Source organism: Sebastes umbrosus, chromosome 5 (genome assembly GCF_015220745.1).
Source record: "Sebastes umbrosus isolate fSebUmb1 chromosome 5, fSebUmb1.pri, whole genome shotgun sequence".
NCBI classification, from domain to species: domain Eukaryota; kingdom Metazoa; phylum Chordata; class Actinopteri; order Perciformes; family Sebastidae; genus Sebastes; species Sebastes umbrosus.
Window position 1 is genome coordinate 36983517 of NC_051273.1, and position 27498 is coordinate 37011014.

A 27498-nucleotide genomic window follows, 5' to 3' on the forward strand; every position below is an offset into this window, starting at 1 on the left:
TTCTGCTGTGCACACTTCTGTGGACAGAATTCCTTTCATTTGTTAACACAAGGCTTTTATTCTGAAATATTTGCAGGGACAGTGTTGTATAGAACATGCAGTGACTTTGCACAGCTCCATGAATGAATACAGTACAGGGTTTTAATTGGGAATTATTACTATTATTTTACAAATGAGCACACGCTTCTTAACCCTTTTACTGTCTAAAAAATATAAATGACATTTATAATAATATGAAATGGCCGTTATGAAAGGCAAACTCTATGTAGACAGAAAGAGCTCGACAGCAGCAGACGCTGCAGCAGAACTGCTGTTCGGTCTGTGGACGACGCACACGTGAGACATGCAGCTGTTCAGCGAGGCAGCCACCACGCACTGCTCACGCGCCCTGTCTGTCCCGGTTGTTATGGACCTCGTTGATGCCGTTTATCAGTTTATTAATCAGAGGATCACCTCAGGAAGAGCAGTTGATGTATTATGACAACTGAGGACGGCATGCTAGCATGTTTCTTTTTTTAAACACTAACCGTCTGTCGCCATGCTTGTGAATATATCTGTCATTTTGCAGAATTTGGTGTCACTTTCCTGCAGCACTTTCTCCTTTTTAAAGTGCTCCCTCTCAGCTCCACCTTTTCTTTCTCTTTCTCCTACAATGTCCATTTTCTTCTTCACTTGCTCGGCCGGTACACTCCGCACACTGACTGCTAACGTTGTGTTGATGCGTACATGCTGTGACCAATCACGTATGACGAAGGTAGAGGTCATACAGGTAAAAGCAGGCTGGCGGTCTACAGGTCTGAGTGACTGTAGCCGCCCCATGTTGGTTTTACTTTGATATACACATTTCATTTTACAGTTTCAAGTTTAGTTTCTGTGCTTTACAGTAAAATAATGTGTTCATGATGTAGAAGATTTGTTTTATATATGGAAGAGATCTTATTATTTTAAAACATATCTTAAGTTTATGAAGGAACGAGTCGGGAAGACTTCAGATTCTTGCCATCGGATTGGTACTTTTTTTTAACAGCAGTCCTACCTGAGCACGATGAGTTTCACCTGGAGGGGGCGCTCTTAATGATGGCCGAGGCAATTCTGGTGACTCGCCCATAAAGGAACCTGGTTGTTAATCTGACAGAAAAAACAGAAATATATTAATAATCAACCTCATTTCTACTATAAAATATAGTGATAATCTTATGATACATCACACATGTCAGAGAAAGTGTGAAATATCTTTGAATCATAATCCACTGAGGGGACGAAGGGGGTTGTGATTTCTGAAGTGTGTAATTTACACCAGTTTTTTAAAATATAATTAAAGTCAACTACTTGGGCTTCAATAGATTAAAACATTTAATCGCGATAATCGCATGATTGTCGATAGTTAATCACGATTAATCACAAATTACACGCATTTTTAATCTGTCAACATGGCACTTAAATGGAGATTTACAGCTAAACAGTACATTATAGTATTGGGGCTGTCAATCGATTAAAATATATTAATCGTGATTAATTGCATATTTTTTTCCTGCTCAAATGTAACTTAAAGAGAGACTTTGTCAAATCTTTAATACTATTATCAACATTGGAGTGGAAAAATACACTTGCTTTTATGCAAATGTATGTATATATTTATTATTTGTAAATCAATTAACAACACAAAACAATGACAGATATTGTCCAGAAACCCTCACAGGTACTGCATTTAGCATAAAAACAATATGCTCCAATCATAACATGGCAAACTGCAGCCCAACAGGCAACAACAGCTGTCAGTGTGTCAGTGTGCTGAACTTGACTATGACTTGCCCCAAACTGCATGTGATTATCATAAGTGGGGCATGTCTGTAAAGGGAGACCGTGGGTACCCATAGAACCCATTTACATTCACATATCTGGAGGTCAGAGGTCAAGGGACCCCTTGGAAAATGGCCATGACAGTTTTTCCTCACCAAAATTTTACATACAGTAAGTTTGGAGTGTTAATTAACCTCCTTCCTGACAAGCTAGTATAACATGGTTGGTACTGATCTGAAAAAAACGCAAGTTGCATTAATGTGTTAAAGAAATTAGTGGCGTTAGCGCGTTATTATCGCGTTAACTATGACAGCCCTAATACATATATTATATGTATTAATCATTATCAACAATTATAATACACTCTCACACATGCACACGCACGCGCGCGCACACACACACACACACACACACACACACACACACACACACACACACACACACACAAATACACGCACGCACACACACACACACACACACACACACACACACACACACAGACACACACACACACACACACACACACACAGACAGAGACAGACACAAATCTCCTGCAGTAATTCAGCTCTGTACCAGACTGACAGTTTTGATGATTCTCCATATCAACACAAGGTCAACACACGCTATGCACGCACGCCGCACGCACGCACAACACACACACACAACACACGCACGCACGCACGCACGCACGCACGCACGCACGCACGCAACGCACGCACACACACACACACACACACACACCACACACACACACACAAACACACACACCACACATACACAAAACACATACACACACTGCTTCTGGGTCACTCCAGTCTGACTCTGACTGGTCTCACTGGTAAATATTTTATATTCATACTGTCTGTCCCCTCTCCTCTGTTTCCTTTCCTCTCTTGTTTGTTCTCTTTTGTCCTTGTATCCTCTCCTTGTTACCGTGTTTCCTCTCCTCTCTTGTTTGTTCTCTTTTCTCCTTGTCTCCTTTCCTTAATACTGTGTTTCTTCTCCTCTCTTGTTTGTTCTCCTCTCTCCTTATCTCCTCTCCTTGGTACCGTGTTTCCTCTCCTCTGTCTCTCCTCCTCTCCACTCCTAGCACCCTATTTCCTTGTTTCATGTCATTGTTTCCTATCATCTCCTTGTTTTCCTTCCTCTGTCCTTATTTCCTACTCTCCTCTCTTAGTTTCCTATCTCCTTGTTTCCTTCCCTCTTCTCCTCTCCTCATTTTTAAGCATCACCTTGTTTCCTCTCCTCTGTTGTATCCTCTCCTTGTTACGTGTTTCCTCCTCCTCTTTCCTTATTCTTCCTCTCCTCTTCTCTCCTAGTTTCCTGTTTCCCCTCCTTGGTTTCCTCCCCTCCTCTCATCTCCTATCTTCTGGTTTTCCTCTCCCTCTTGTTGCTCCCTCTCCTTGTTTCCTATCCCCTTGTTTCCTTCCCTCCTCTCCTCTTAGACACACACTCACACAAACCTGTAATACAGCATGTTGACAATGTGTGCGCATTCTCCTTTTGATTATATGGATTTTTGCACTAATGTGTCTGTCATCTATGCAAATGTCTTTGTGTTGTAGTGTGTGTTTTAGTGTGTGAGAGAGAGAGTGTGTGTGTGTTTTAGTGTGTGAGAGAGAGAGAGAGAGTGTGTGTGTGTTTTATGTGTGTAATTGTCCAGGCTTTCCTCAGTCTGAACATAAATTTTTCATGGAGCCTCTGACACTTCTGTAATGAGGAGAAGGTCGAGCGAGAGAACGAGGATCTTAGGTTTCTCCGTTTATATTTTCTACGAGATAATTGGAAACCCCTCACACACACGCACGCCCGCCCGCACACAAGCACGCACACGCACACACACACACAAACACACACACACACACACACACACACATGCTCTTCTCATCTACAGCACTGATATGATGCAATAAATGTAAATTGATGGGATAGTGATGTGGTTAGGGCTTTGTGACTATGGCAAAACATATAATCTTGATTTTCAACATCATAACTAACACACGTAGTATCATATTTCTAATCATATAATCATATTTTCTTAGGATTTTGTGTTCAAGAGAAGTCAGCAAGAAGAAAAGAAGGCCTGCACCACCTGTAAAGGGCTGATCACACAGAGATGCGGTGCTACAGCTTCAAAAACGCCCCTCAGCGAAAGGTGTCTAGCGAGCGGGGCTGTGTGCTTAACCAGGCGATCAAATATGATTATCAGAAAATGTGTTCTCTAACTCTTCTCTCTCTCTCTCTCTCTCTCTCTCTCAAAGACAGTAGCCTACATCAGAGGTTCTCAGACTTTTTGGGGCCAGGGATCTGTTAAAGGGGAGTACATTTTCCAAGGACCCCCTCTTAATTGTAACACCGATTAGCATAATACTTACTACCATTTGTACTCTTAGATGCCATTAGAATTATTTGTATTATAAAACTTTTCAACCTAAATACTTCAGACCTGTTTGATAGTAATAAACAGAAACACATTTCAATTTGAATCATGTTAACATCACTTTGTTTTGCCCTTATACTGTATTCTGAGTGTTTTGTAATCAGATGTCGCTTTAGCTTTAGCCGGCTTCATGGCTTCGTTCGCTAACGCATTTTGGTCTCCCGTCCCTGTCGCTCGATATAACTGTCGTCATATTTTCTCAATTTAGTCTTAGCTAGGGTGACCGTATTTTCAAACCCCCAAACCGGGACCCTTAAGTGTACCGCACACGTTAATATGCACGCACCATAGGCGTTTTCATCAGGATGGCTAACGAGGCGCATTTGAGCACGGGGTGGGATCAGAAAGAAGGTATTATTATGGGGAGGGGGGGTGCATTAGAGGCTGTGACAATCATGACTCATCACATTCACTACTCTCACCCCCTTTAATCACAGACTATCCCCCTCATGATACACTGACAGTTTGGGAGAACTGTGGAGAGTTTTCCTCAGAGGAAACGTATTGTTGTCTGGGACTATGGAAATTATTTTTCAACCTTAGTTTTGAACCCGAACAATCTCTATCTCATCATGTTGCTCGCCACAGTCTCAGACTATAATTAAAATTATGGACGACATTTTGTCCAGGATGGAGACACCAGGTGAAAGACTGACAGGAACGGAGGGTCCTGAGGGAGTTATCAGAGGAGCTAAATGCCTGTTGATGCTCAGAAGGAGCTGTGTAGAATAATTAATCAAAACGACACGTTTGATGTGCACATAAGCACGCAGGGTTCTGGGGTTCAGAACTACACTAAATGTATTCCCTCTTTCCTCTCACAGTCCAACAGCTAACTAGCTAACAAGCTAGCCCTACCACATATACCGGCATCAAAACAGGAAGGAAGTGGTAAAGTAGTAAAGCCCTCCTCTTGCTTGATTCGATTGGCTGCCTGGGCCAGATGTGACATTGATGAGCGGTGCGACTCTGCGCCTGGTGCTGAAAAGTTGAGAATATTTGAACGTTCGTGTGTGACAGGTTTCTAGCAACGCGTCTCAGTGTGATCTGGGCCTAGGGCTGTCACGTATGTCACGTATAGTTAAACAGTTCATGAGACTAACATGCTAGCTATGACAAAGCCAACATTAAAATGTTGACCTGATGATGGCACTAGATGAAAAGTCAGAGGATCACCAAAGTTAATACAATTCATCCTGATGGGAACATGAATGTGTGAACCACATTTTCGTCACAATCCATCTGCTAATAGTTTGAAATATTACAAAGCCACAAACTAACCTCATGGTGGCACTACTGGAATAGTCAGGGGATCAACAAAGTCAAAAGGATTCATCCTCTGGGGAACATAAATGTCTGTATAAAGTTTCGGGGGGATCCGTCATAAAGGTGTTCTCACCTCCAGCAGCTCGTCTCCGACCCGGATGCGTCCGTCTCGAGCGGCCGCCCCCCCTGGATGGAGTCCCACCACGAAGATGCTGAGGCGGGAACGATCCCTGTTTCCTGCCAGGCTGAGACCCAAACCCTGCCGCTCCTTCTCCAGCTCCACGCACAGCAGCTCCCCCTGAAGGTCTCCATAACGCTCACACCAACGCTCTGCAGCAGGAAGAGGAGGAAAAGACAGCTTAACTGAGAGCAGAAGTGAAACTAGAATTTCCTGGTTCTGTTCCAGACGTAAGAAAACCTCATTCATATTCACATTGACATTTGTAATAATGCAAATAATTAAAAATACAGCTTTGGATCAAAACCTTACTCCACAGTATGTTAGTGGATCACTCCATACATCTGTACAATTATCTAATATCATTCTTTATTCGACAATTGACTGATCCTCAGTCCAGCGTCCCTTAGTTACTGTTGCTAGGTTGGACAAGCTTGGCAAAACTTCAACATACTTTGGGGCGGCACGAAGCAGAGATAGTAGAACAAAATCAGACAAAATCATTCCTTAGGGTTTCTAGATTCATATGATATCAGTATCTTCGCTCTATCTTTTACACTGAGCCCGCTACAACCTAAAAATCGCAAAGTTGCGTTAATGCATTAAAGAAATTAGTGGCGTCAAACCAAATTTGTGTTAACTTTGACAGCCCTAGTAACATAACCCAGCAGGAAAGGGGAAAGTTGACCGAGGTTCTACCATGGATGTATAAAGAGAACTTGATACAGCGTTCGAGGCAGGGCCTTCCTTACAATGAAGGTTGCTCAGTGGCACATGAAGCAAAAAATGCTCAACTTCTGAGTATAAAATTACCCAGATCTTTTGGCGAAAAATTATCCGCTGAGTTACGGACGTCTCTTTCCCAATCTAAGTCTATGGGAAAAATTATTTTTGGGCCCAATGGCATCACATGACGGACATGGAAGTTGTAATTCCACCGTTTGTCCACTACGGAAATTTGCGTCAAAGCCCGGTGCTCTTCCTGAGTACATGGTGCTCAATTATTATGTGAGCACAGACAAAAAAGGGGCGGGACTTAGAAAGGGTCAATTCTGTTTTTAGCGGCCTTTGATGAACACCATTTCCAATAAGCCGACAGACCATCGCAGGTTAAACGTCATGGCTCAACCAAAGAGTTGAGTTCATGGAAGCGTCGAGTATCTGACTGGTTATCTAATGTATATACTGTAGTTGTAAGTGTTGTGCATATGACAAATAAAGACTTGAAACTTGAGGTATTTAATTAGGAAACTCAGATTTCTCTGGAAGCTTCGACTTTGGCTTTTAAGGTGCCTTCAAATCCCAAATAATTAAACACAAGTTTAATCAATATATAGACATAGATAGAGAGAGATGTATAGAGTTATATTGTCAGTGGACAGCACATTTAAGCCTCACACAAACAACTCTGTAATCATACAAACATTTTGCGTTGACTGATAGAAGAGGAGAGAGAAAAGGGTGGAAAGAGAAAGAAGAGAAGGATTTAAGAGGTGAGGAAGAGGAGGTGAGGAAATAATTACACAACAGAGAGAAAAGAGGGAGAGGACAAAGTGAGGAAATGGAAAAAAGGAAGATGAGTCTCGGCGGGAGAAGAGGAGACAAGCGTCCAATTTAATTTGGTGTCAAACAAAACGCTGCTTAACAGTCCGTGAAATAAACAACAAACTAAGAAACGTGAGCCAAATATAAAAACAGTCTGTCTGAGAGCTCATTTAGTAAACTAAAAGACCGTGAAGATGAATGGTGAACCTAAACTTTGTGGGATTTTCAGTCTTCAGTTGAGAGATCACATGGTTTCTGACCTTTTCCTTAAAAAGAAAAAGCTGCAGCTGAGGTGACTTTTCTTTGTTCCTAGACAGCTGCAGCTCTGAAGATATGAAGGCTTTTGTGTTTTGTAACTTTACATCTGCTCTGCTCTGGGATTTAAAGGTCACTGCAGTTTATATGGACACAGGACGCAGCTGAACCAGTTTTAGTGGCTGAAGGAAGTAAATCACCTCAAACTGAAGGAGGCAGAAAAACAGCTGAACGCTGCTTCCATGTAAAACCAAAACTCCTCCACAGTCTCTTTCACAGTATATATTGAGATATTTACATTATTTACAAATTTACATTTACGTTTTGTTGCCACATCTGTCTACAAATCTAAATTGCTCTATGGTGCCATCAGAAATCAATGCTGGGACAGTAAACTTTATAGAGGGCCGATGAATGATGGAACATGATAATACAAAGCTTATTTAGTGTTCAGCAGTGGTAGAAAAAGTATTCAGATTATTTTCTTAAAGGGGACCTATAATGCTCATTTTCAGGTTCATGCTTGTATTTTGGGTTTCTACTAGAACATGTTTAGATGCTTTAATGTTCAAAAAACACATTATTTTTCTGATACTGTCTGTCTGAATATACCTGTATTCACCCTCTGTCTGAAACGCTTCGCCTTAGCGCCTGTCTCTTCAAGACCCCCTCCCGAAAAAGCCCAGTCTGCTCTGATTGGCTTGCGAGAGAAATATAGTGCACCTTTGAAAAGGTAGTTCTGAAGCTTTGGACGGGGATACTGTGATGGAGGTGATATATTCTAATGAGCCTGTATGTGACATCCAGTACATCAGACCGGCAATAAGTTACCCAGAGAGGCTCTCATGACCTCACCCCCTCTTGGGGGAAAACAATTCCGTGTCCTTCATAGACGGTAACAGAGTAAACACAAGAAGTTGAATCATGTCTCCAAACTTCTACTTTAAACAAACCGCTAACAGTAATAACACTATGCTGTGTATGCTGTGCCATGTGTGCAGTTGGTTGCATCAACAAAAAATACAGAAACGCTGATCTCTGATTTGTTCCCCTGACAAGTCCTAAATATATATATATAATAGAGGGTCTTTATGGCTCCAAGCTATAGACCATACCAGCATGGCTTTATGGGTCCAAGCTATAGACCATACCAGCATGGCTTTATGGCTCCAAGCTATAGACCAGACCAGCATGGCATTATGGCTCCAAGCTACAGACCAGACCAGACCAGCATGGCATTATGGCTCCAAGCTATAGACCATACCAGCATGGCTTTATGGCTCCAAGCTATAGACCATACCAGCATGGCTTTATGGCTCCAAACTATAGACCAGACCAGTATGGCATTATGGCTCCAAGCTATAGACCAGACCAGCATGGCTTTATGGCTCCAAGCTATAGACCAGACCAGCATGGCTTTATGGCTCCAAGCTATAGACCAGACCAGCATGGCTTTATGGCTCCAAGCTATAGACCAGACCAGCATGGCTTTATGGCTCCGAGCTATAGACCAGACCAGCATGGCTTTATGGCTCCAAGCTATAGACCAGACCAGCATGGCGTCATGGCTCCAAGCTATAGACCAGACCAGCATAGTCATTGCTCCAAGCTATAGACAAGACCAGCATAGTCATGGCTCCAAGCTATAGACAAGACTAGCATGGCGTCATGGCTCCAAGCTGTAGACCAGACCAGCATGTCTTTATGGCTCCAAGCTATAGATATATTCTTCTGGATATGTTTGCCCTAGAAGAGCATGTTCAGAAAACTTTTAAATAACATTTCATGAATTATGTTTGTTCACAAATAGAAAAGTTATGACTAACAGTTCATTAATTATTTTACAAAAAATCCCTCCCCCATGCCTTGCGCTGGCTCGTCTAGATGGTCCCCACATTTTTTTTTATGTTCATAAGGCTTATGAGGCACGCTAAATCGCCATTATGAATTTCCCAGAGAACCTGAAATGGAGAGGGCTGGCAGCTTGTGAGAAGTACCGGTGTGCAAGAAAATTCATGGTACTCCAAGGAGAAAAAATAAATAAGTAACGCGTACCACGGCGTACCAGACCACTTCAAGCACTGAAACAAAGTAACATAAGTACGGAATACAGGTTGCAAATGTAACTTCAAATAACTCATCAACACTGTGGGCCACAAACAGCAGTTTCAAACAGCGGTCTTCTGGTTGAAAGTCCTGTGTTTGTTGGACCCATCAACCTCCCCTCCCACCATAAGAAGTCTCTCACTTTTTATTCAACATCACATGGTGTACACAACATGCCAAAAGCTACAAAGGCGTTTTTATTGCACGCGAAATGGGTTACAAATTACAGTGTCAATCATACAGTATTTGGTGAGACCGGGCTGGCAGCCCCTTCTGATTCATGACATGTGGTGAAGACATTCATGAATTGAAATGAACCTCAGATGAAGTCATTTGTTTGTTGTGCTGGTTTCAATGAGAGATATATAAAGAGAAATTTAGATAATCCATTTTGTTGACACGCTAATACTTCTATTATTATGCTGTAATGCACATTAGTTTCAAATCGATACAAATACATTTCATATCATGTTAACATCAATACAATAAAGATTTCTCCAGTGAGAGACAGAATGAGGCAGATAGAAGAAGAGAATGAAGAGGAGAAGATGAGATGTCATGTGAGGTGAGATGATGAAGATACAGAGAGAGAGAGAACTAATGATGACAAATGTAAAGCGAGCGATGGAGCGGGACACGGAGGAGAACGACAGAGTGAGATTGATGGAGATACACACACGCACGCACGCACGCACGCACGCACGCACGCACGCACGCACGCACACACACACACACAAACAGAAGCAGACATAGCTGGAGGTGTGTGTTTGCCTCATCAGGTCCAATAATCTACAAACAGCCAGGGTTGAGTGTTTAATTCCCTTGAGCAAGGCACTAACTCATGGTTCATCAACGTGTGTTTTCAGCGGGCAGGTTTTCAGGGTTTTACAGATCTGTGTCATTTAGAACCAACATTTGTCAGGAGGAAGGAACATGAATGAATGCTTGTTTCCATCCGTGACTGTTGCCGACTGTGAATATGAGTTCATGGTTTGATGGCGATAACCAGCTGGTGGAGCTAATCCGCCAATCACTGCCATAATTAAACCACTGCAGAAGAAGAGTATACAATGAGATAAGGTCACTAAAGAGTGACTGAACCCCAGAGTTTTGGCTGAAGTGCCTCTATCGTTGGAGTAAGATGTCACAACAACCAATGCTTTGGTACTAAGTCCATGCAAAACTTCTGAAAACGTGATTGTACCGGGTCTCGGGACTAATGGCGTCTGAAATCCAAAAGGATGCAGTAAAAATGTTTCCGTGATGCTACATTGTGAACAACAAATCCGTGTTGAAATCGGTAGGATGAGAGCTAGTTAGCGTTAGTAGCCGGTGGGCAGCACAGTCTTGCATGGAGCTAACAGCTGACGTTGACGGGGGTTGCATTGAGTTTCATTATGATGATCAAGCTCTATGCAGTAAAATGAGTATTAGGCGAGGTAAATTATAATGTTATCATGATGTGTTCAAATGTAATCTGAAGACAAGACATGCCGGTAAAGCAGCAGTGCTGACCCATTCTGGCCACTTGCTAAGAGATGCTAAAACTAACTAATGCTAAATCAAGAGGAACTACGAGCTAAAGCTAACCTATAACTGCAAAAATGTGAAAACTCTAACAACACAACAACTGTCTTAAATTGCTGACTAACCTACTAAATACTATAAACACAGAACTAACTATAACATTAAAGTAATCCATGCTAACAGTACAAAATAACTACTCAATCACTATACTCAAACCACTACTACCACTAAGAACACTCTTCACTACTTTGCTGGTTCAGGTGGTGATGAAAGCTGCCTCCATATAATTTATGTCATCTGCCTCCAGATCAGCCAATAATATAGCTAAATTCAGTCGCAATAGTTGGGTTTCAACCAGCAGAAGGCAGTCGCTATGCATATATATAACACAAAATGTTGACCTAAAATGTCAAGATTTGTACCTGAATCCATCAAAACACTACCAAATACCCATGTACTTTGGTTTTCACCTGAAAAAAAGTGGTTTGGGGGTTTAGTTTGTCTTTAAAAGAGAAATATATGCCATTTCTGTTTGTATGTATTAATGTGAGGAAGGTTACAGTCTCCTCATCGCTGCACACAGATCTGATGTTGTCAGCTCTTCACTTAAGTCACATGCTTCATGTACGTCATCATTTACTCACCAAGGCTGTTTGTGCTTTTGTCCACACAACACCACAAGATCAGAGGTCCTGCTTTATTAATAGCAATAGCAAAACTTAATACGAGAGCTTAGTCCAAAAAACACCAAATACTCCAAAAAGTTTTCAGTCATTCATTTCCTGGCCGAAACAGACAACAGTTCAAAGCTTTTGGCAGAAATGAATTTCAGCTCATTAATAGAAAAGACAGCTTTTGATTTTATGGGGACTTCAGCCTTTCACTAAATAGATCCGAAATTTTTTTTCTTCTTCGTCTTGGGTTTTCAAGAACAGGATCACAAATATTTAACTACCTGCTTGGTTTTGTGCAATTGTCAAACTTATTATTGACGTACTTTAAAGGAACAGTGTGTAACATTTAGGGGGATCTATGGCAGAAATATAATATAATATTGATTAATTAAAGTAGTAAATAAGATTGGAGCAAATATGATTAAAAAAAGTTATTTTTATAAAACCGTCACTATATCCTGACAACAAGGAAAACAACCAATCAGAGCCAAGCTGGAGCCTTGCTGTCTCTGAGTAGCTGTCAATCACTCACAAACTCCGATCAAACGGTCAAACTAGGCAGCGCTGATCAAATATGAATCAATATTGTGTTACGTTAATGCCTATTTCTCTCCTCAAATGTTTTCAGTAACATCTTGTAGTGTACTGTTTAGATGTAAAATTAGAAAGTTTGTGACCTGGCTGCCATGTTGAGATCAGTTGAGGAAATACCAGGCACCACCCACCAGCCGGAGCACACTTTCTCATGTTCAGCTCAACAGTACACTACAAGATGTTTTTGAATGCATTTTACGTGAGAAATAGGCATTACAGTAACAGAATGTTAATGCATATTTGATCAGCGCTGCCTAGTTTGACCGTTTGATCGGAGTTCGTGGTTGGTTAAGAGCTGCTTCCGTTGAATGAACAGCCAATAGGAACGCTCTCTCTCTGAAATGACTTGTGATTGGCCAAAGTCTCCCGTCACGGGTTAGATGTTCTAAAGCCTGAAAACAGAGACAAGAGGAGGAGCAGAAGTCTAGTTTTCTCTCAGAACACTCGAATGACAATATGTTAAAAAGTTATTTCAATGGAGTAAATGGAATGTTTGTTGTAAGACCAGGTGAGGTCTTTTCGGGTTTGCTGCTTAGAGCAATATGTGGGACTGGGGTTTGGGTAGGGGGACAGTTGACAAATTACTTTGTGTCTTTTTTTTTAATCTGTCCCTTTGTTTTTTTTCTCTTTTTGTTACATTTTCATTCCTTATTTCTTTTGTTTATCTGAGCTACTCACTTCATTATCTCATTCTGTATCAGCTCTAGATAAAGCGTAATCTCAATTTCATTAGCTGGAATGTTAAGGGGCTAAATCATCAAGTGAAAAGGAACAAAGTCTTTGTACACCTAAAGCAGCTCAGGGCTGGGATAGCCTTCCTTCAAGAAACCCTCTTACAGGACTCTGACCAATGGCGATTAGGTAAATGCGGGGCAGGACAGTGTTTTCATTCTAACTTTAAGGGTAGGGCTAGGGGCAAAGCTATTCTTGTTGATAGAAACATTCCTTTTGAGCCATCTGACATAGTAGCCGATAAATATGGGTGATTTATCATTTTTTCAGGCAAACTCTAAAATAAGTCTGCGACTCTGGCCAATGTGTTTGCGCCTAATATTGACGATGTACAATTTAAAAAAAAAATGTTCACAACTCTTGACTCAACACTTAATGTGTTGGCTTTTACCTCTTTAGTAGCTCGACGAGCTATCTTACTTAAGAGGAAGGATTCTGCCCCTCCTTCCCACTCACATTGGATCAGAGACATTATGTCCTGTATGAATCTAGATAAAATCCGTTATACTACCCGGGGAACAGAGGGTACATTTTACAAAGTTTGGAGCCCCTTTTTGAAATTTTTTGAGAAACCCACTAAAGTAATCTCTGAGTAGCCAGTAGTAGTGTCTTCTTTTTTTTATTTAATTTAATTTTAATTTATTTATTTGTTTCTATTCTCTTCTCCTCTTCTTTTTTTCTATTCATTTTTAATTTATTTTATCATTTTAATTCAATCCTGACTTATATGTGGATATTTTCCCTGTATTTTCTACAGTTTGACGTATCACTCAAAAGACCTCATCTGTTACTGAATTAAACTAAAATCAGTAGCTGCTTGGAAGGAAACAAACTAATTATAATAACTGGAATTGAAGCAAACAGGACTCAATGTTTAATCAATGATATAAAACACGCAAAATTATAGTTTAGGCTCTTTAAGTATTGATTATTATTTAATTCCATTTTAACAGTTCTGTTGTTTTCTGTTGTAAACAAGTTAGTTTCATGTATTCAACCTTCACACACACACACAAGCACACTTTGTGCTCTATTTAATGAAAGCTTAATTGTTGAAGCAGGACAGAAAGCAGGCGTGTGTGTGTGCATTTACAGCTTAATGGGCTACTCATTATTTTAGTGATACCGATAACTGTTGGTGTGTGTGTGTGTGTGTGTGTGTGTGTGTGTGTGAAGGTGTTAACGTGTCTCAGGAGGGAGCACAGCTGAATGAAGGTGGATGAAGGACACAGGAAACACACAGTCTTCAACATCTGCAGCCCTGATGATGGAGGCGTCACTGAACGGACTGAAGACACATTCATTATTTTGTATTTCATATTTGTACTTAATTTTAGATGAAATTGAGATGCATTTCACTCTGACAGGATATTATTTTGTCTTTTTTATATTAACAAACCCTCTAAAGAGACTAAAACAAATACTGAATGGTGTGAGTAGCTGAAGGCTGATGAAGCCCATATTCCCCTGTGGAGCAGAACTCCACTGTGGTCCAAAATCTATTAAAAGCACATGAAAAAGCCATTCTGCTGCACCGAGCCGAGTCTAAAACACTAAGCCTGGTGAAAAACAGTGAGCTGCTCAAAACACTTGGTTGACAACAATGCAAATTTCTTTCTCTAATTAATTTCAATCATTTTTACTTAACCGTTTTTTGGAAACTCAACACTTTATGCTGATTCTCCCAAATGTTTTTCAGCTAGTATGCTTTCATCAGAGTGATATCTAAGCTTCTTTCTTAATAAACAATCCATAAGCAGCCCACTCTCTTCACCGGAGGCCTAAAAGAATTGTGAAAGTATGTGCACTGGCATTTAGTGAAGTTGCTTCTAAAAAGAATTAGTTTTCTAAATTTGGTGCTTCAAGTCTGAGAGAGTTAATGACAAACTAGATGTGAGGCCATTTTTGACAAGACAAGAAGACAAAATATCTAAAACTGTGTGGGTGCTAATGGCTGGTATGTAGTGGTGGAATGCAGATTTCAGGGCTGCAACTAACCATTGTTTTTTCGATTAATCTGTCGTTTTTTGGCTGGACCGCAGAGGGCCAGTCAAAAAACGCAAAAGTCTGTCAAAAGACTGACTGACTGACTGAATGATGAAATTACACGATTTGGTCAGCCGAGAGTTGGAGTTTCCTCATTGGCCGTTGCCCTTTCAAGATGAAAAGGGGGGGAACAGTCCTTTATGCAAATGAGCCCGTCCAGCGTGACGCGTCCGGCTCACGAAACTTGGATGAAGCTGTGAAACGAAGCGATCTAGTTCTAAAATGAAACCAGACTCAGCAGTGGCAGAGCCTGTTTCTCACTTAAAATGTTTTCAGAAGTAGATTTTGGTGGATTGTTTAAGCAGAATAACAGAAGGTTTACGAGCAGGCCACCATGTCGTTTCCTGTTTGAAACGGCAAACAGGAAACCAATCAGGTGCATTCAACGATCGGGTACGTCACCGCTTCAACGTCTAGTAAAGTGGAGCAGTGTGTCCCCTGGTGTCCTCGCCGGCCCTCTTGGACACGTACCGCTGGATTTAACATCATAGACATGACCACTGACTATTTGTGTAACAATTCAGCCACAAATTTGCAGACTGACCGTACACGGTCCAGCCATATGCTCAGTTTGGACCGAACCTTGTTTCTCGATTAATCGATTAGTTGTTTGGTCTATAAAATGGAATATAATATTTAGAAGTATGTTTTCTTTAGTGGGGGAGGCACGTGGTGCTGTGGTTAGCGTGGGTTTTCTCCGGTTTCCTCCTACAGTCCAAAGACATGCAGGTTAGGTTCATAGTTGACTGTAAATGTCCCGTAGGTGTGAATGTGAGCGTGAATGGTTGTCTGTCTCTAAGTGCCAGCCCTGTGATAGTCTGGCGTTCTGTCCAGGCCCCCCTACGACCTAAGCGTTTACAGATAATGAATGGATGGATGGATGTTTTCTTCAGTGTATAATCACCTGATAATACGAATAGTCATGTTTTCGTTACCACAGAGCCAGCCGGCTAGTTTCTACAGTAACCCAGAACGGACAAACCTAACTTTCTTGCTTGGGCCGGAGTCGATATCATAACTCCGGAGTTAACCCCTCTCACTCCACCCAGCCGCCGGGAAACAAGACACAGGAAACCTCTGTTGGTCTTGAGGAGCTGCAGCATTTATTTCTGAAAGAACTGAAACTTCCATTCACTTGACATTCTCAGAGCTAAACTAACTGTCCTCTGCTCCACAAGCTATCTTGCTTCAGCACTCACTTCTCACGTACACTCACACTCCACACACTCTGCAACCTCACCGCTAGATGCCACCAGATGTTACACACTGTACCTTTAAAGTTGCCAGAGGACAAAATGTTACCTCAGTCCCTAGCAAGAGGATTTTTTCATTGACATTTGTGCTACTGTCTGTTCAAAATAAATGGAAAGATACGGATCCTCATGCACTTGTTTTTTTTTGTTCCCCGCTGTACCAAACGCACACTGAACCGTGACTTCTGCGTACCGTTACGCCGTACTCGCCGACATATCATCACATACAAAACAGGGAAAATTTGAAATAAGGCTTGGCTCTACCTGCAGTTTGTGCAGAGAGGAGCCTTCACTGCTCCTCAGACTGCAGGAAAACTGAGCCTCGAAGGCTGAGTGGACTTTGATACATAACACACAAATCTGTCAGTAAAGAACAGGACTTAAAACATCTGAGTCTCAGGGAGCTCTCCAGGGGGCAACACCGCCTGTTTGGAGGTCATTGGCAAGAATTAATGTTATTCCATGTAAAACTGGAGAGTACATGCATATGAATGTAACACACGCACACACGCACACACGCACACACACACACACACACACACACACACACACACACACACACACACACACACACACACACACACACACACCTCCTGCAGTGTGTTTGACAGCAGTGCTGTCTGTCTGTCACACACTGATGAACACTGTCATTCTGAAGTACCCCTGCGGGTGGTTAACTGTCACAAACACACACACACACACACATACGCGCACAATAAATGTCTGCCCTTAGCCCTTCCCTGAAATTTGAATCCATGTGCGTGTTTGTGTGTATGTGTGTGCGTGTGTTTATGTGCTCCTAGCAAGGTGATTTGTCACAGTAAATCAGCACTCCCCCCCCCACAAACACACATACACACACACACACACACACCTGCTGAATTTGGCTGAAGCACCCTCTCATTGTGCATTGTGAATACAGCAGAGACTGTAGCTTCCCTCCAGCTACAGTTACACTGCGTGTGTGTGGTGTGTGTGTGTGTGTGTGTGTGTGTAGCTTCCGGACTGTTCCCGACTAAAGCTGCTTGGTAAATGTACAGCTGCTGTTTGGATCCGATGTTTGTGTATAACAAGGGTGAGAAATATGAGAAGCTCCGTGGAGCTCAGAGTCCCCGAAAGAGACAAGAGCTCCCCAGAAAGCCCCATTTGAGAAATCTTAGGGGAGCTCCAAAATATCGGCATATTTGGTGCCACTGGTGTTTTTCAGTATAAATGTATACTTAGGCTCCTGACATAATAAATAGGCCAATAGAGAGGCTGTGTCCCTCCCCTTCCGGTGGACCCCATGGGCCCTTATTGCGGTAAAATAACGTACGGTAGTCAACGGAGAGAGACCAATCATTTTTTGATCCTGTTTGATTTGCGCCATGAATCACACATATGTTTGTCAATTTCAAAGATAATTAAAGTCAAGAAAGTCTCAGTTTGTCGTAGTATCATTTCGTTTTGTGTGAAACCGCTCAGTGAACTACATCTCTCGTCTCGCACAATATACGTCACCAACGCTAGCTAGCTAGCTAACTATGTTCCACGCACAAATGTAACGTGATCTGACCTGATGTGTTTTATCCAGAGACTCCTGGTCTGTTTATCATCCGGGAAGAGAAAGAACAAGCGAGACCCGTTGCTGGTGTGAGTTCATCCCAGTAGGAAACACACAGGTATCGTAGCTTAAGCGAGAGAGACGTCACTTACGCGACTTTTAGGTGTGTAGTCTTTCTAATTACGTATTTTCACAGTCTGATACTTCAACAGTTTTACAACAAACTGACAATTTCTTGACTTGCAAAATTATCTTTGAAATAGATAAACATCATATGTGTGATGTGATTCATGGCACAATTCAAACGCGATCAAATAAATATTTGTCTCTCTACGTTGACTACCGTTCATCATTTTTCAGAAATAAGGTCCCATGGTGGTCCACTGGAAGGGGCGGGACTTCACCGCTCCATAGTAAAGCACCAAAAACAGAGGATTTGGATCATCAGGACTGTGAAGTAAACAGGATTTAGTATTTAATAAATGTGTTGTTTTCTGTTGTAAACTCGATAGTTTCATGTGACACGTTGCATTTAGTTCCCACGGTGTTACTGCTAGAGTGAACAGTCCAAGACCTGGTTTAATGGTTCATTTTAAAGTCAGGTTTAGTAAAGATAACGTTGAAGTGTAGAAGTATCATCGTTGAGATTCCTCGCAAATATAGTGATACAAACGTGTGTGTGTGTGAAGGGTATCAAATGATGTCTCTGCACAGAAGAACAAGGTGACGGCAAGGTGAGGCACGCTTATTAGATTCCCTTATCACACCCACACACACATCCCCCAACCCCCACGCACACACACACACACACACATCCCCCAACCCACGCACACACGCACACACACGCACACACACACGCACACACGCACACACACACACACACACACACACACACACACTGAAGGACTCACTAATACGATTCCTTGTTGACATATCTACACACAGAAACAGGCACAAATAAATCAACCCAGAGGCTGCAGAACAGTTTAGACGTTCTGCTACTTGAATATTTCCTTTTTTGGAGACTTTCTATTTTTGATCTGTTGAATTTCAAGTCTCAACAACTATTATTGGATGGATTGTGATGAAATATGGTTCAGGCATTAGTGTTCCCCTCAAGATGAATTGTAATAACTTTGCACAATAATGCACAAGGCGTACAATAAGTACGCCTTTCTTGATTTCCACAAGTCTTTTGTACGTCAAGTATCCTGTACTGATTGCAATGTAAACACATCTGCCTGTAAATGCTACGGTAAGAGTTAGTGACATATGAAAAGCGAGAAACACCACTTTTAGTGGGCGGGTGGGAAGTTGGATGGATCCAACGGACACCGGACTTTTGTGTTCGAGAAAGTTGTTGACCGGTGTTTTGTTTTGTAAGTTATGTTAGTGACGTTTGTTGGCGTTTGTGACGTGTTTTCCGTAGTTGTTTCCATACGTGTTTTACTTAATTTACTTGCTTGTTTTAAGCCCAACCATGACGTTCTTGCCTGAACCCAAGTTAGTGGTTTTCTTGCCTGAAACTAAGTCAGTGGTTTTCTTGCCTGTAGCTAAGTTGGTGTTTTTTTTTGCCTGACCTAACTGCGGACATTTGTGTGACATACAAATGACACGCAAAAAGAGGCGTACAAATGACACACAAAAACACTAAAATGCGTACTAATGACACGCGGAATGTTGCGGTATTTATACGCCTTCCTGTGAGACCGGGTTGGGTCAACATTTGAATGTGTCCAATACTTGGACTTTATGACAAAATATCTGCAGAACTAATGACATTCCCATCAGTCTCAGCTTGTGTTTACTGCTAATTTAACTAGTTTACCGCTAAACTAAGATGCTGAACATGGTAAAGATTATACCTGCTAAACATCAGCATTGTCATTTATCTGAGTTTTATGTCGTGTTTTAATGTATGCAAACAATACGGAAACAAAAAGGTAAGTCAGTCAGTCTAAATCATTTAAGTATCGTGGTGGCTCGAATATAAGTCAACCCCTCCTTTTCCAAAACCCTTTTTCAGGATGGGTTTAACTCCTTCATATACTTTTGGGTAGTTTAATCTACATCAATGCATCATATTCTATAAGATCATCATATGTTTGTAGCATCGCTGTTCTGTGAGAACCGCGTATCTCTAAAAAGTCACCTTTTCATGGTGTCAGACAAACAGCCCTGTTTTCAGCTTTGTGACAAGCTTAAGAAGTAGGAGAATTTTCTCAACCCATAAAAGAACACTTCATCCTTCGGTTTAACATTCAACATCAACACATCTGGAGATATGTGGATTTCACTGGACAGGGAGGAGATGGAAAACTGTAATCTGTAAAGTAACTAAAGTTGTCGGACAAATGTAGTGGAGTAAAATGTTATATTTCCCTGTGAGATGTAGTGGAGTAGAAATATAACGTAGCATAAAATGAAAATACTCAAGTAAAGTACAGCATTTGAGTAAATGTACTTAGTTACATTCAACCACTGACTGTTGGTTAAATTTGGCTAACTCTAAACCCATAATGCAACACTCTTTGCACTCTCTCTACTCAAAAAGAATATCTGATCTTGTGAACACGTCATTGTCTTGTCCTCAAATATAAGACGACTAGGGGTGTCTCCAACTATGGCTATCACTATGACTATGAAACTCACTGACCCCCCTGTTTAATCTTTATGTATAGATAGAAAACAATTTAAAAACAACATTATTGGCCGAGATACATGTTACTATCATTTAGCTGTTGTTTCAGAATAATGGACAGCGCTCTTTGTTGTGTGTAGTGTGTGCAGTATGTGTGTGTAGTTGTAGCGCTGTCCTCAGTACTGACATGGAGCGGAGATCGATAAACAGACAGGGACACGGTTTCTCAGCCTGCTTTCTTTTCGTGGTTCTAAATCAAATGTTTGGTCCTTAATCCTTCGATCCATCGGTCCTTATATCAAAATAAATTAGCGCTCCGATAGTGATACGTTCTTATGTGAGTGCTCTAATGAATAAATGTAGCCTATTCAGGGTTGTCTTGAAGAGTTGTAGCATTTCTTCACCAACAGCCTAAACCATACACACACTGCACTGCTACGCTCACAGCTATACTGTTATCTTTGTACCCGCCATCAGTCCGACACACACTGTTTTACCTTCAAGGCAAAATGATGGGCTGACTTTTATTTTGACAAGGCTTTTATTACGCGTTAGTCATCACTTCCTGTCGGCCATTTTGAGGAAGCTACTCGCCACTCAAGGGTCAGGGCTCACTGCTACTGAGGAATTAGACTCGATGACTAAATGGCTCGGTAGAGAATCCAGTGACCAAGTCAAATGTCTACGGTCAGTGCACGTAACAAATCCTCTCATAGCACTCCAAAAGGCCTGGGAACGTCTCCAGGAATGTTATGCTGCACCTGAAGTAATCGAAAAGGCCCTTTTCAGCCGGCTTGACAATTTCCCAAGAGTTTCAGGGAAAGACCATGTGAAGCTCCAGGAACTAGCAGACTTACTAATGGAACTACAGTGTGCCGAGGAGGATGGATACCTCCAAGCCCTGTCCTACCTGGATACTGCACGCAGGATTGAACCCATAGTCGCAAAACTGCCTTATGCGCTTTAAGAAAAATGGAGTTCTGCAGGTTCGAGGCACAAAAAAGAAAATGGAGGACATTTTCCACCATTTGAATTCTTCACTATGTTTGTATGCTATGAGGCGCGGTAGAGAAATGACCCCAGTATCGCTCTTCCAAGTGTTAGTGGCTTATCTGGAAAACCTGGAAAACCTGTGTTTAAGAGCACAAGGAACCCCATTTTGGTTCACAAGACAAATGTTTCCTCATCAGGCTAAAAGAAAATTAATTTTTACTAGTTTCATATGATGCCAGTATCTTCACTCTGACTTTAAAACTGAGCCCGCTACAACCTTAAAATTTGATTTAATGCGTTAAAGACATTAGTGGCGTTAAAATGAATTCACGTTAACACGTTATTATCGCTTTAACTTTGACAGCCCATGTTAAAATGTATTGCATATCTGGGTCTATTTCGACTGTCAGTCTGTCTACTATCAGCAGCATAAAGCCACGCACGCACGCACGCACGCACGCACGCACGCACGCACTCTGTTTTTGTGTTGCTAATGTAACTGGCAGTAATAGTAATGTGCCCTGGAGGGTGAAATAGGACAGAAACATGCATGGGTGGGTTACCTCTCTCTCTCTGTGTGTGTGTGTGTGTGTGAGAGAGATGGAAGCCTGAGCTCAAGTGGAAAACCATTGACTCTCCTGTTCTTGCTGCTTCTATCGAAAATCCCTCTGAAACTGTGCGACTCTGTGGGTGGTGTACTTTAAAATGTCTGAATCTCTGCAGTAGTTTGGTGGGTGTTCCTGCAGTCTAATCTATGTGTAGACGCAATAATATAACTTCAGCCTTTGGACACCAAAGCAGACTCTGAGCATATATTGCACCGGGCTAAATAAAGCCTTTTAATAAACCTTTTCTCCTTGGTCTACCTCAGAGTGACGGTGAGCCTTTCTATCATTACTGCAGATGAAACTGATCAGATGCTTGGTTTGTGCGTTTTAGGACTGTCAATCGATTCAAATATTACACAATTAATTGCATGATTGTCCATAGTTAATCGCGATTAATCGCAAATTAATCGTACATTTTGTATCTGTTTAAATGTACCATGAGGAAGATTTGTCAAGTTTTTAATATGGGGAGGTACCAAGCTCCCAGGAAATGCGCTGGTCGTCAATCCAGACTTTCATAGTGGCCAAACGGCGGTACTGCAACTTATGTGTCCGTCACGTGATGCATTGGTCCCAAAAAGTCTTTTTCCCATAGACTTACATTGGGAAAGAGACGTCTGTAACTCAGAGGATCATATTTTTTTTTAGGTGAATCAACTTCCCAGTACGAACACTCTAATAGTCCTTATTTAAAAAAATTACTTTTTAAAGTTGTATAACGCACTAATAGCTGAATCCAGAGTTAATTCCATTCTTCGGTTCATGTGAGTGAGACCCAGACCAAGGCTGGAGCGCAAGCCGTGACGACAGTGTGACGTTGGGACCCGTGAACAAGTCATGTGACAGAGCGGACACTACTTCGCCAATCATCTCGGACACTACTCCGCCAAGATCCGGGTACTTTTCCAGACGGAAGTCGAGCCATTTAGGCTTCATGCGCCAATGAGCAACTCTCATAGGAATGACCGGGGCCCCGCCTCCAACGCTGGAACTAGTTCTTTTAATACATCCATGGGAGGTACCCATAGAACTCATTTACATTCATATACCAGTTTTTCCTCGCCTGTGTAAATTTGGAGAGTTATTTAGCCTCATTCACGACAAGCTAGTGTGGCATGGTACCAATGGATTCCTTAGGTTTTTCTAGTTTAATATGATGCCAGTATCTTCACTCTAACTTTAGCCCGCTACAACCTAAAAATCGCAAGTTGCATTAATGTGTTAAAGAAATGAGTGGCGTTAAAACAAAGCCTATTAATAAAACTTTTCTCCTTACTCTACCTCAGATGAAGGTGAGCGTTTTGTTCATTACTGCGGGTGAAACTGATCGGACGCTTGTGCATTTATCTAAGGTGCTTACAGTTTGAAGTTTTGAGAGCATAAACTGTGTTAGTTATATACAGAAAACATCCGATTTGCTGTGTTTAAGTTGTGTGGAAAGATTGAATTGTTTGTCCTCTGTCAGTGCGGTCAAAAGACAGAAAAGGAAGAAAGAAAGAGGTCAAAAACTGACTGGATAGAGAGCTGAACAGAGCAGACTGTGTTATCCTCTGTTAGTGCTGCAGTAACTCGTGGAGGTCACTGCAATGCAACAGTAGCTTAGCCTGCTGCTGCTGCTGCGCACACACCAGACACACACACAAACACACACAGATTCCCAGAGGAGGTGGCATTAATCTACACCCTACACTGCCTCGACTGGTCCAGTTAGCAACAGACTGAAGGCAGCAGAGTTTCTGTTCAGAGAAACAAAGAGATTACCAGTATAACAGAAGTACCAGAATGCATCAGTGCTGTTTTAGTATCAGCATAACCACCATCTAGTGCAAAACGTCATGTTAAAGAACCAACAAGACCTCCAAGTGAAACAACAAAATACCTAAGTGTTTTCTGATCTGACGACGTCATCTGTCTGGTCCTTAAAAGGGAACTATGTTCATTTTCAAAATGTATACATGTTATTCCTATGGTCTAAGACAGTCCAAAATTATTAGTACACACAAACAACTCTCTTCAAAATCCAAAAGCCAGAGTGCTAAAACTCAAACTTGTGATGTCATAGGGTATGAAGTGTGGAACCGCTCCATAGACGATGCATTGGGAGAGATGTTCTAGATGACACTGAGAGCAGCCAGGGGAATGTTATGAGTATATGGGAACATCTTCTGTTTCACAACTGACAACACTACAATAGAATAAAGCTCATTTGGGTATAAAAGAGAAAACAACACATAGTCAGTCTCCCATTCATTGTCTATGGAGCAGCTCCACACTTTATACCCTATGACATCACAAATTTGAGACTTACTTCTCTGGTTTCTGGCTTTGAGAGAGAGGAGCTCATGTTCACATACTGATTCAACTTTCCTAGGTCATGGAAATAACATATTAGAACTCTGAATTTACGTGTTGCTCCTCTTTAAACAGCTGTTACAGGTCGATGTGGACGAATGGGTCAACTAAACATCGAACTTCAACATAGAAGATCTTGGTTTGTTTCCTGTTTCCAACCACGAGTCAAAGCTGGTTTCTTTTAATCGTTCCCTAACCTCCACAAAGGATTTATTTTAACCCAAACTATGTTTCCCTAAACCTAACCATACCTTATCCATAGTGTTGTCACATCATACAACAGATTTATTTTTCAACAGTGCTTTGCAACATTTTTGGAGGGACAAATGATGTAATCCTGCTGATTGTCAGATCAGAAAATATTGCTAAGCAGGGTTTAAAATCAGCACCCTCCACTCGCCAGATGCAAGTAAAAATCTACGTTGGAGTATCCAACTATAAAGCGACGGATCTCTGTCTGTCTGTCCCTCTGATTGTTATTCACATATATCAAGAAACCGCTCAACCGATCTACTTCACATTTGGCAAGTGTATTGCTGGGGACTCCATGGAGTGCAGTGTCGAATGTGGTGGAATTTGGCCGGATAGTGGCGCTATTTATTTAGAAACAAGTCTTGCTTTTCCTTCAAGGCCAAAAAAAGATTTGTCTCTGCCACCTTTATGTCTGTGCTGGACTATGGCGATGTTATATACATGCATGCATCTTCTCAGAGCCTACGCATGCTGGATACTGTCTACCATGGAGCACTAAGATTTGTTACAAAATGTAAAGCCCTTACGCACCATTGGTCTTTGTATGCTCGGCTAGGATGGTCCGCCTTGTCCACCTGTAGACTGAACCACTGGCATGCTCTTATTTATAAGACTATTCTTGGTCTGCTTCCATCTTACCTACGGACCTACATCCTTCAAAAAAGTATGGGAAGTAACTGTCTTTGCTCCCAGGACTTAATCCTACTAACTGAACTGGGAGAAAGGGCGTTCCAGTGTGCTGCTCCCTCTTCTTGGAATCAGCTACAAAATGACCTGAAACTCAGAGAGCTGGTCTCACTGAATGTCTTTAAAGTGTTTCTAAAAGATTTGAAAACAGGCACATGTGGCTGCAGATGTTTTGAATGTTGATGAATGTTTTTCGATACCTTATGATTCTATAATTTGCTCTTTGTCTTCGTTTTCAATTGTTATGTTTGTTTTATGTCTGCAACCGTGTAACTGTGCTTGGCATCTTGGCCAGGACACACTTGGGTTTTTACTCCTGGTTAAATAAAGGTTAAATAAAAAATAACAATGATCTTTACGTTTTAGCCTATAACTTTTGAACCATAAGTCTCAAAAACAATATTCTATTTTTTCTCCTGGATTTTGTGGTTCCAGACAAATCCATATAATCCACGCCCATTTGCATCTAGACTGATTTTCCGCCATTTAGAATTTTGTCCAAATCAGATTTTTTGCTACTCTTCCTACAAATTTTGAGTAATCATCACCAGATTTGGTACAAAACACCTCTTGACCAAGCCGGAAAAAGTGACTTTTTTGGATTGTTGATGTTTCATACAGTTTTGCTTTAGCTGGCCCACACATTTTTCTCAAATGCTGTGGGCAGGGCTTATATTACAAAAAATGTCATATCTCCTGAAGGCTTTGTGCTATGGTGACCACATTTGGTGGACATGTGTAGATATGCAGTCTGAGTGACCATAACAAATTGGTGCCATATGGCCAATAGGTATCGCTTTAGCAGCATTTTCTATATATAAAGGAAGTATTATCTGTCTGTCTGTATGACTGCCCTTCACATATCTCATAAACGTTCATCCAATCAACTTCACACTTGACAGTTATAAGCAGCCATACCACAGTTCTTAACGACCCTGCAAGCAGAACTTCTGAGGGCCAAGCAATTGGCCCGTTCCGGATGGGCTCTGAACAGGCACTGCACTAGTAACATAAATGCGGTCAACTCTACACACTGGTGGCGGCATGCAACGTATGTCCATCAATAACTGTATTGCCATTCTCTGATTGACCCTCGCTGTCCACCATAGCTAAGGTTACGCTTACTTTATCTAGCTAGCTACCCAGCTCGAGTACCAGTACCAGTGGTAGTGATAATCGAGTCAGGTACCACAGAGGACAATTTCGTGCTAACCGAAAAGAGAGTCTGCAAGTATGTGGCGGCACATTGCCGGAGCAGATCAACCTAAAAGGAAAAATTAAAAGCACAGTGGAAGTAAGGTTAAAAGAAAATGTACTGAGAAGTGGTGCTTCACAGATAAATGGGTGAAGAGAGACAGCAGCACCAACACAGTGAGCTGCAGCGTTTGCAGCAGGTACTCGACAAATAGGATATGCTTAGTTGTATGTGTTTGCTATAATCTTATGCAGTTTTCGGGCCGGTTGAAAAGTATTTTGGCCGGTAAACTTTTTCATTTACCAGCCATTGGCAGATTAGAAGTTAATTTTGGACCCTGCCTATGTGGCTCTAGAGAGCAAGGAACCAACAACGTATTTTGTGGCTTAATTTGGAGGACTTGTTTGACATGAGAGCACCTCTTTTTCTTCTCCAGAGAAGACCTGGGCTGTATCCGAAACCACCTACTACATACTACTGACCAACGCAGTATGCAGTATGTACTGCATATTGTATTGTTTATGTTTGTTAGTTTACTTTATAAGATACTGCAGGTTTAAACTATTTATTCTAACAGCTCATAATGAAGTGAGACAAACAGGATCATCAACAAGGGGAGATGGTAATTATAAAACATTGCTCGACAAAATGTACGTTACTCAAACTGCTTTTTCAGTTACAGCAACAAAACAGTGGACTGATCTCCCTCCAGATATTAGAGGAATGTTAAAAAGGGTCATGTTGTCTCAGCAGGTATCTCTCTGATCCGTCAGAGGAGGCTCTTCTCTCTCCTCTTCCCTCGCCACTCTGC

At 41.5% G+C, this 27498-nt stretch overlaps 1 protein-coding gene across 1 annotated transcript in view; it reads right to left on the reverse strand.

The window, feature by feature from the left end:
• Positions 1-27498, reverse strand: part of patj (PATJ crumbs cell polarity complex component) — a 188088-nt gene that overhangs the window by 42594 nt on the left and 117996 nt on the right. The window contains exon 29 of the mRNA XM_037770302.1: positions 5640-5836. Within this exon, the coding sequence (XP_037626230.1) occupies positions 5640-5836 (197 nt within the window). The remainder of the gene's footprint in view (positions 1-5639; positions 5837-27498) is intronic.